At 26.0% G+C, this 11,566-nt stretch overlaps 1 protein-coding gene across 1 annotated transcript; it reads left to right on the top strand.

Moving 5' to 3' along the window:
- The first annotated feature begins 6,234 nt into the window (after nt 1-6,234).
- Nucleotides 6,235-10,527, top strand: LOC119672253 (venom acid phosphatase Acph-1-like). Its single transcript, XM_038083262.1, has 7 exons — nt 6,235-6,450; nt 9,034-9,132; nt 9,200-9,283; nt 9,348-9,506; nt 9,572-9,757; nt 9,818-10,159; nt 10,225-10,527. The coding sequence occupies exons 1-7, from the start codon at nt 6,322-6,324 to the stop codon at nt 10,381-10,383; spliced, it is 1,158 nt and encodes a 385-aa protein (XP_037939190.1). The 5' UTR covers nt 6,235-6,321; the 3' UTR covers nt 10,384-10,527.
- The last annotated feature ends 1,039 nt before the right edge of the window (nt 10,528-11,566 follow it).

The raw sequence follows: 11,566 nt of genomic DNA, 5'->3' as shown, positions 1-11,566 counted from the left end.
TTTTTTTTAAAGAATGTATGTATAGAATTAAGTAGTGAATAATAAAATTTTACCAAAAAACTTCATTTAATTTTTTTTTATTAAATCAGTTAGATCTTTATAAATATTGTTAAGATGTTATTATCATGTTTAATAGACATGGGCGTAACCAAAAGCATTGTTTAGAGCAATGTTCTACTCTACCTTTCTTAAAGCAAGTTTACTTTCAAAATTAATATTTCATATTGAATAGAGAGCACAAGTGGCAATGCCCAGCCTGTATCTGCAATCTTGGAAAGTTTAATAAAATGTTTTCAATTATTCAATTTAAAAAAATTGTGGTTTGGGCTCGATTTTTGGCTTAAAAATCGAAAAATTAAATTAAATTGAAAAACAAATTAAATTTGTTGAATAAAAGTTAATCATTTGAAGAGTTGATGAGCTGATCAGCTTGCATATTAATTTAATAAATTTATCCTATTCAATATTAGATACAAACTTGTAGTGATTGAATTACATTAGGCCTTTTCTGTTGCAAACATGTCGCAATAGAACAAATAAAATAATCACTACTTCCGGTGGCAACTCTGGACAAATGGAAATTTTGCTAGGTTTATATATGCAAAACACATAATAAAATTTCAACATAAAATTTCGAAAATGAATAATAATTCTTTTTAATTATTGGTAAGAATATTGGTAAGAATATATTTTTACATGATTGTGAATAAAATATACATTTTCATGCCTTTTAACAGTAAAATAATAAATAGAAACAGTAATGTATTTGTTACGAACAATGACGACACGAAAAACGAATAATTAACGAAATCATTCGTTGACAATTAACTGGAAATTTCGTGGGTACCAAAAGTCGTTCACAATAGACGAATTTTTAGTCTTGGCAACCATGCGATTTGAGTTGCTTATTAGTTAGCGATTTCAAAGAAGTGGGAATAAATAAGCTAGCAGTGTTGTTGTTTCATATGTTATTTTTAAAATAAGCCTGTTGTTCTTTTGTGATATGCTTACAAAAGAAATTGCCTATTGCTATAACTGTTTATTGACTGTCAAATTGACAGTGAAAAAGAGATTGAACGATTTTCTGAGCTGGATTGATAATTCTTTGGAGATGAATTCCGTTTCATCTTCGCAATCAGCATCATTTCCAAGGAGGCTTCGAACCGATAGTAATAATGTATTTTTAATAGGAAAATGTGAAAGTGAAATCTTTATAGCAAGGTTGCGTTCAATGAAGCAAGTACTTCAACTCCTCTTCTATAAAATTCATGTTCAACGTCTTGAAAGTTTTAGAAGTGTGATTGACTCCGTACTAACATTTTGGCATAACGCACGTATTCCTATTCTAGCTGTATCTAATCGCAAAAAAAAGTTACAAAAATTGAACGATAAATGGAGATTATTACAACAAAGTAGAAATTTCTGTACGAAAATTAACGAATTAAAATAAAAGAGTTACGTTAAAAGATAGAAAATTTTGTAGTTGATATCACAGCACATACTACTCTTAAAACAATGAAAATCCAAAAATATAAAGATTTCTTAATTTAACAAATATATGGACGATCTATGTACTTGTGTTTAAGGTATTAACATATAAAAATCATGAATTGAGATTTCCTAATTTGTTTTTAACAATTATATATGAAAATATATTTTTCAAATAGCAGCGAAAGATTCTAGACTTGATATTGAGTACAACGATGATGGATAAGATCTTATGAAACATCCATCTTCCTCGCAAGTAGCAGTGAAAGAAAACATTTGAATAAGAAAACCAGATTGCAATTTTCGAGGAAAAACGCATTTCGTTGATAGAATGCTTGCTTGCTTGGATGTATCTAAAATATCTACTAGAGGTGCGAATCATTTCATAAGTGCAACAGTAGCTGCATTAGGTCATCGTGTAGAAGAACTTGTTCTCATTCGTACAACTGTTCACCTGATGAGAAAAGAATACCGACTCAGATAAGCGAATGATATTTTGAAGAAATTCGATGTAAATTAGTTAAGGTTTTTACTGTTAAGTTATATTTAAGATATTTGATTACAGATTCTGCACACTTTTGTATTTCATTGGGATGGAAAACATCTATCAGAAATGAAGGCTACAAAAAAAGGTTGGTCGACATGTTTTTTTTTTATCAGAGGAGAAAATACAGAAAAAATATTTGGTATTCCGGAACTAGACTGGTAACAAAATGGCTCAATTCATCAATTTTAAATTACTTGGAAAAAAGACAACATAGTTAAATCTATTTGCTTTGATAAAACAAGTTCTAGCACTGGTATTTACAATGGTGGAGCGTTTTTGCTCGCGCAGACATTGGAACATGAATTATTTTTTTTCCATATTGCCATCATATTTGCAAAACATTTTTAAAAACTGTTTTTAAATTGCATTTTGGGAGGTCATCAGGTTCTACATATTTTAATTTTTGAATGTTTTCCTCGGAAATGAAGAGATATCGATACTAAGAACTTCAAAAGTGGAATTAAAGATGAAATTGATTATCCAAATTTCAAATAGTTTCGAATTAATGGTGCAACTTAATTTACCAGATTTATGGCAGAAGGAATTTATGTTCATAAAATGTTTCTACTTCGATATGAATTTAAACTGGCGGCAAAAGAATTAAACGCACTACGCAATATTTGTATTTTTTAACTTGCAATTATGTAGAGTATTGGTTTGCATGCAATGGAAACGACACGTACAGATTTTCAACTACAGATTCTATTCAGAAAAAATTTGATAAACGAATTTTAGCAGTTTTATTAGAAACACTTAAAAATCACATGTGGTATTTGTCAGAAGAAGCAGTTTGCTTAGCATTTTTAACTTGTAAATGATTCAGTAGAAATATCTGTTAAGTTAATCATTGACTTAAATTGAGCCATAACGTATGATAAAAAAAAACAAATAGTACTAGTTGCAAATTGTTGAATATTATCGACACATGACATATGACATCCATCTTATACTAAATCATCACTACTAAACCGAAAACATGATGAATTCCAACAATTAGCAAAGGAATATTTTAAGAACTACAAACAAATGAAGTTAAAAAAATATTAATGATCAGTCTGATATATATGTGTGGCATATATACCATAACAAAACATAAAAATTTAACTGGAAACATAATGCAAAAATTTTGAATGAATTATCGAAATATATTGCAATAATAGATGTGTGGACAGATTATATGAAGAAATAAATAATATATTTTGCCTGGAAGTTTAAAGCAAAAAACGAAATATTTCAGTATTACAACAAAAATAAATGTGTTCCCGATATTTACCTTTACTTTTAAAAGCAATAACATTTTTTCGATTACAGTATTACAAGTTAATATTATAATATTAATAATATTTTTATTTTATTTCATACAAAGTAGATGTCTAAATTAAAAATTAGAAGTAGTAATACCTTGTGTTCAAAAAAGAACTTATTCATTATTTTTTTGAATTCCCGCGCTTATCGGTATATTTTTTTTAATTTTTCACGCTAGCAACACTATTATACACATTCTGTCAAACGCATAACGCATATCGTACGATAAGATTTTGTTTGGTGTCTATACAAAGAAGTCGAAAAATTTTCGTGTGGCGATTTTTGGCTGAATTTCATTCAAAAAAAGCGTCGTTGTCATGTGTCCAAAGAGATGATTTCCAACGCAGATAGCGACCCCACATTCATCGAACGCATCATAACTGGTGATGAGACATCTGTATATGAATTTGACATGCCTGTTTTCTTCGACATTCGTGGTGTGGTGCATTATGAATTCCTTCCGGACGGTCAAATGGTCAAACGGTCAATAAGGAGTATTATTTTGCCGTTATGCGTCGTTTGCGTGAGGCCATTCGCAAAAAGAGGCCAGATTTATGGAAGGAAAACTTATGGATTTTACACCACGATAACGCACCGGCTCACACAGCGTTGGTTGTGTAGCAGTTTTTGGCCAAAAACTCCACCAATATCATTAACCAAGCACCGTACTCTACAGATATGGCCCCGTGTGACTTTTTTCTCAAAATTGCTATTGCGAAGACCATAGACGCGTTTTGAGACCATAGAGGCCATAAAAGAGAATTCGCTACGTGAATTAAAGGTCATACCTTCGGCGGCCTATAAAACTTATTTGGAAAATTGGATCAAGCGTTGGCATGCTTGCATTGCCGCAGGAGGAGAGTACTTTGAAGGCGATAATAAAGAAAATGATTAAAAATTAAAATTTTGCGTTTTTTTTTAACTTCTCGCTCTTTTTTGATCAAATGGTACATTACTTTCAATTTAATTTCTTAACTTGATTATTATAGTAGTGATCTCACTATAGCAAATTAATGATACAAAATAATTTATTTGAAATACTAATTATATCACTAATTTACAATACAATTGACTATGTTGACAATTTTAATAAAATAAAGATGTAAACAAAACAGCTGATTGCTAACTTGTTTAAAAATTGAATAAAAGAAATGTATTTGTGAACGCCATTTTTCGTTTAAATTGATGAAACAAGTTTCATGAGTCGGTCTGAAATTAAGTTTATGTCAAACATATACATTAAAATAGAAATTCTTAAATTGTTACAGTGTTTTGGCATCTATAGAATCTGAAATTCAACCCGAAGTAATTAATTAAATCTTGCTGTTTCTAGTGCATAATAATCCTATTTATAGTGGTACCACTGGAAATAGTATTGCCGAGCATAGTTTGAGAAACTCTGCACTAAAATAAGATAAAATAGAAGTGGTAGCTAAAAAGTGAAAAAAAATCTGGTAGCATTAAATATTTGAAAATCCGAATATTGTAAAAGTATATGAACATTTTTAAATTCAAATTGAAAGCCAACATATATTTTACTCATGAAATTGTGAGGTTTTTTAACTTGCCGGTACTTATATGTGAATTACTTTTTTTATGAAAATAAAAGATGTATTATTTTGCTACGAGAAATCGTTCTTTGTTTATATCTCTATGGTTGCGGTTATTTTTCATATTTAGATTAAGCAGGTCAAAATAAATCAAAAAACGTATTATTATTAAACAGGTGTTGACTTTTATATCATTTAGTAAAATAAATTTGCTTTAGAAATATTTACGGAGTTATTTAAGTGTTTCTGTATGGTACCTCATTTTAAAGCTTGTTCTATTGCGATCTACTCGTGTTTTTTGAAAATTTGATTTATTTTAAGATAAAGATTTAAGAAAAATAAAATAGAATAAAATATTCATATTAAATTAAATTTATAAGTCACTGATTAATAACTTATTTTGATTAAGTATATCGATTTAAGCATTTCAAAGTCTTGCATATCTATGAAAATTAATATTTACACATCTAAAGTCTATATTCAAAATATAAACATATGTTTCAAATTAAAAAATCAATCTCAAACAAATATTTCATTGAATGATAATCAATAAATAATAGATATTTTAAAATTAATATAGCTAATATATATCAATAATGTGATTTTAATATGCATTTATTTGAAGTAATGACAACAACACATACTAAATGAGTTAAGAAAATAAAAGCTTATAACTGTATAAAACTCAATTATAATTTTAAAACTTGATAAAAACTAATTATATTTAACGATACCCAGTTTTTGGATGGTTGAACTATATTTGCTGAAATTTAATTTGATGAAATTTGTCATAAATGGATTTAGTCATATTACACAAAGTAAACTTAAGCACAATTTTCGCAATTTGAAAATTTGTTTGTGATTTTGGTCTGGTATTTTTTTGTCTTTTTGAAAATGTATATCAGAATAAAATGTGGATATTTTACAGTCAGCAGCTCAGACGAAGCATATGCGTAAATTCCTATTAGTGAATTCCTATTTATTCTTAATAAAAATTTTATTCTGTTATGAGATTACATACTTCTATTAATAATGTAAAAACTTTCAATAAACTATTTATATAAATTCCAGGTAATTATAATGCAGATTTATTATTCATAGTAATACTTTGATTAATTCAATAAATTGTGTGAACCAATAAATAATGTAGTAAATCCCAATTAAATGTTATTAAAAAAATAATGCAAGCAGTTAGTTTCTATTTAGAACAAAAGCCGTCAAAAGTTTAGTTACTCCGACACTTTCAATCGGGTTTACCAGACTAAACACCGTATTTATTTAAGTAATTCGCGTTTAGCAAATAGCTTATCTGTAGAGTGTGACGCGTTGCTATAGTCGGGAATTTTTTTAGTCGTCTAAATTCGCTGAGGTTAAAAGCTCGACCAATTCTGGTATTGCACTCATTAAACACCGTTCAGTTCATTCAGAAACATGGGGTCTCGCGTGCCGCTTGCCATATTTTGCTTTTTTGCAATTTTTAACGTGAATGCAGTTTATAGTTATCCATCATCCGCTTCTTCTAATGCCGAGAAGAATTCAACTTTACAACTTGTGCATATGGTAATAATTTTTATGATATTTGTAAAATTTTTAAATATTTTTTTCATAAATATTTAATATATAAATTTTAAGTGTTGGTGGTGCTCTATATATGTTGACTATTTGAATGCGTTTAGAAATTTTAACGATTAAAAAGTGTTTAAATTTTTGAAAAGAGTGAAATATTGTGGTCTAGAAATTTTTAGTATATTCAGAATAATTCTGCATATCAAGAAAGCTTAAAATTAAAAGTTTGATATATTGTTTCATTGACACAAATAAATATAATTCGACTTTAAAATATTCATTTTTTTTTTGTAAATTTCAAGAAACTATTTTTTTTGTTAAAACATGAAATGACATTCGAAATATTTAATGTGAAACCAAATTGAAATGATAAAGTTTGTCATTTTAAAATGAAAATTAATTAAATTAAAAAGATTAAATATGTTAGTAATTGTATTAGTACAGAAATAGAAATCAATAAAACTATATTTTATTTTAAATTATATATAAATTCAAAGCAGTTTTCTTTATTTAAAAATAATTACTTAGAATATTTTAAGGCTGTTATTAATTATCCTGACGTTGATAGAGAGTTTAAAAAAATACAAAATATAAAATTTAAACTAATATTTAAAGTAAAAAGAAAACTGAAAATAAACAATCATCAACTTAAAATTAAAAGTAATAGTTACAAACATTTTAACAGTATTAATAATTATTGTAATGTAGGAACAGAATATAAAGAACAAATAATTTTTTTCTGTTATTTGATCAAATTTTTATTGAGCTTTGACTACAATATTTATTTATGAAATAGTTTACATCTATTTGCATAAATGATTTAGTATTAATTTAAAATATAATTTATTTATATATTTACAATTGATCATTTATTTGATTTTAAGAAACTATTTTTTTTATAAATTTAATATGTTTGTGTACATTTATTAATTAGTAATGATAATTGGATCATTACAAAGTTTATTTTTTTTATTAATTCTAAAAAGTAGTCGATTTATCTTATTTAATTTCATATTTATTATACAGAATTTAATATTTTATTTATTTATATTACAGTTTATATTCCGTATTATTAATTGCGCAGATTAAAGTTGGTCCCTTGTTGAGGAAATTGATTAGTGCAATTTTAATTTACGTTTTTGGGATTATTGTTACGTATTCCAAAGATTTTTTATATATAAAATTTGAATATATTTTTGTATAATGAATAAGAATTCAGTCATTTTACAAAAAGTAATTTCAAAAAACTAAAAAAATTATTTCAAATAATCTTAAAATAAAATATTGAAATTTTTTGTTCAATGAAATCTAAAATATACATTCAGTATAAAAGCAATAAAAATGCGCAAAAGAATATTTCACATGTATTTTTATTTTTTTTTTTTCATAAAATGAAATTACAATTGATGTATTTAGTTCCATTAGATTTATATATGCGTTTTAATAGTTCTACTTAGAAAAATAAAAGTAATTATTCTTTAAAACCACATAGTTGGAAAATACGCCGTCAGTTTTTGTTCAATTGCTAAAAGAAGTTGTTCAAGTAACCTTTAGAACATATTGCTAGTTTTCAAATTCCATAAATAGTTAGAAGTACGAACAATAAAATTATATGCTGGGTATTTTTCTAAATATTTTTTTCTAATTATTTTGATTTGCTTCAAGTTGTAAATTTTTTTAATTAAAAGTAAATTAAAACTCAATAACAAGTTATACATTTCGAAATTAAAGAAGAGTGTACAGGTTTTTTAATAATAGCTAATTTCGATTTGAATATATTAATTAATAAAATACATATGAAAATATCAGTAGGAGATATCTTAATTTCTACAATGATTATATATATATGTATACTACAATTTCATATATTTTAATACGAAATATAATACATAATCCAGGGTAATCCAGTTATTGCTGTAGATGTGAAATTAGGATAGAATATAACTATCGGAATAAGAGGGAACTATTAATAGTAGTTAATAGTAATAGTAATTAAAAATTTTATATTAAAACCAGAATTATTTAATTTTATCATTCACTTCAACATTATGTGAAATTATTTAAATTTAAATGCACCTTTAATAGTGCTTCAGGTTTTTTTTTAATACAGAATTTTTATTAGTATTTACAAACAAAAAAAATTACTTTGCGATTAACAGTCATTGTTCTATAATGTGTAAATTACTCTTAACTATAATATTTCACACATTATTTATATTTTGTTACCATGTGTCAGAGATATGTTTATTTAAATCAATTGTATAATTTACTATATAATTTAGTAATTAAAAATTCTATAAAACTTAAAATATTAGAAGTAATGTAAGTATGTAAATTACTCTTATTGAATGAATGTGAAATTGCATTCATTAAGTAGTTTGATGGAATTAGTTTAAAAATTATAGGTTTTTAAATATCAATTTAAATATATTAATATTTATTTTGAGAATATTGCAATAAATAAAAAAAATTTAACTTAAGAGAACAGTAGTAAAATAGTTTGTATTTATTGAAATTATATTTATCTTATAACAATTAAAATAAACAAGACACAAATATTTTTAAAATTTTTTGCAGTTAATGCGTCATGGGCCGCGAACTCCAGTGAATACATATCCCAACGATCCCTATCTCAATAATACGTTTTATCCTTATGGCTGGGGGCAGTTGACAAATGTAAGCAAAATATTAACCAAAATAATCATTTGATTTAATTAATCATAAATGTTATTTTATTTAACAGAATGCTAAGGCCGAACTTTACAAATTGGGAAATTGGTTACGAATGCGTTACAAGAATGAGTTAGGTCCTTATTTCTTCAATGACGTAAGAATTTAATTATTTTGTTTGTTATAATAACAAATAAATAATATTAAATAATTTTTTTCAGTTATTATATGCACAAGCTACTGTTTCTGGGCGTACTCATATGACCTTAGCTACACTCCTTGCGGCAATGTTTCCACCAAAGAATTCTGCAATGGAATGGAATACTAAGTTGAATTGGCAACCCATACCTATATACTCATTACCTGAGAAGGATGATATTGTAATTATTTTACATAACTTAATTTGTATATAATTTCAAAAACTGTTTTTCATATATTTTTAAAGTGGCTAAGAATGCGAGTACCTTGCCCACGATACGATCAAGCTTTTCAAGAGGCATTACAATTACCTGAAGTAGCTGCAGAACATGCGGAAAGTCAAAGTTTATTCGATGAGTTGTCCGAAATAACTGGTACTAATATTACTACTGCCGCTGATGTAAACTCCGTTTTTATAACATTACAAGCTGAAGTAAATTCAAAAAAAAATCATTTCAATAATATATACAGTTAATATTTATATATTATTTAGGAAGCATATGGTTTAAAATTACCGCCATGGACTAAAAGGTACTACCCAGAAAAATTGACATTTATGGCTGAGCAAACCTATGTTTACAATGCTTACACGCCTGAATTGCGAAAATTAAAGGGTGGTCCATTTGTTCAGAAAATGTTCAACGAGTGGCAAAGTAAAGCAAGAGGTGAACTTGTACCAAAAGATCGTAAATTCTTTATGTATGGTGCACATGATTGGACTCTTACTAACGTATTAGCAACTATGAATGTATGGAAACGTGCATTTCCACGTTTTTCAGCAATGGCATTATTTGAATTGCATAAGGATTTAGACACCGAAGAATATTATGTTGAAGTAAGTTTGCTGTTGTAATATAAAATTATTCTATTTTTTATAAATCAATTATATTCTATTTACAGATTTATTATAAATATGATCCAAACAAACCAGTTAAAAGACTAACCGTACCTGGTTGCGAATTTCAATGCCCATTGAAAAAACTTATTAAGCTTACTAAGGCTGTTTTGCCGGATGGTACTTATGAAGAGATGTGTGAACCTAAAAACACGAGTACTTAATTTTTTAAAATTAATTTTATAGTACAGTTCAGTTTTTTCTATAGAGACGGTTTATTGTGATAGTTATACTCATAAATTTAGAAAATAGAATTTATTTATTTATTAGTTTTAATATCTGCATAATTCAAGTATTATTTGCCTACAGTGTACAGTTTCCGCAGTAATTGGTAAAGGAATTTATTTCTTTATTTAAATGTTGTTATTTATTAAGAATTTAAATCCAATTATTTAATAAACAAAATATTACCAAAAAATTTTATTTACTTTCTTTTATTGTCAGTTAGATCAAGGGCCAATACCCACAATTTATCTGCAATGTAATTGATCAATTTAATGTATTAACATATTAATGTATTTATGTTAATACATATTAATGTATTAACCTTTTGTTATTTTTAATATGAGATATATAATGTTTTTTTTAGTTATTTTATATCTATGATGGGATTATTATTTAGAAATAAAACTTTTGCAATTATTCAATCAAAAAAAAATTGTTGTTTTGGCTCGATTTTTGGCTTTGTCTGTGCAATTACCTTTAAGCTTTAATATTAATTCAATAAATTTATCCTATTTATAAATTTATTCTTTTTATCCTATTCAATTTATTTATCCTATATTAGATAGAAACTGTAAAATGGAAACTATTAAATCTGTATATAGATAATAGCCAACAATACATATTCATATAGATATGAAAACATTTATACATATCTCTAATTAAAAGTAGAGATTCGGTTTAAAATGTTGGTAGGTTTTTGAAATATTATTACCATTTTTACAAAAAAAATATTTGTGAGCACAATTTTTACAGTAGTTTTTTTTATTTTATTTTGAACTTTTAGTGGAGTTGGTAACAATTTTTATAATTTTTTTGAATTCATTTATCGTATACATTTAAGACAAGCTTACTTACAGCTGACTGTAAATTTAAAGGGAGCAATACATTGACATTTTTAATTATGACTTAGTAAATGATGTTGGAGATATTTTTAAGAATGCTGATAATGGATAATAGTCTTTCAATAAGTACTCGTAAAGAGATATTCTACATTTAACTAGTTTTTTAGAAATCTGTAAATATCTTGAATTTCTAGAATAATTCTCTTTAAATACACTGAATATATAAATATAAATATAAATATAAATATAAATATAAATATAAATATAAATATAAATATAA

This window comes from Teleopsis dalmanni, chromosome 1 (assembly GCF_002237135.1).
Source record: "Teleopsis dalmanni isolate 2A chromosome 1, ASM223713v2, whole genome shotgun sequence".
In the NCBI taxonomy this organism is placed as follows: Eukaryota; Metazoa; Arthropoda; class Insecta; order Diptera; family Diopsidae; genus Teleopsis; species Teleopsis dalmanni.
Note: the sequence above shows the minus strand (reverse complement) of the source record. Positions and strands in the feature narration are given on the sequence as shown.

Bases quoted from the DNA above. Each gene is read 5' to 3' on its own strand.
- LOC119672253 (XM_038083262.1), top strand. From the start codon at position 6,322: ATGGGGTCTCGCGTGCCGCTTGCCATATTTTGCTTTTTTGCAATTTTT. The intron at 9,507-9,571 runs GTAATTATTTTA...ATATTTTTAAAG, and splicing joins TACCTGAGAAGGATGATATT to TGGCTAAGAATGCGAGTACC. The intron at 10,160-10,224 runs GTAAGTTTGCTG...TTCTATTTACAG, and splicing joins CCGAAGAATATTATGTTGAA to ATTTATTATAAATATGATCC.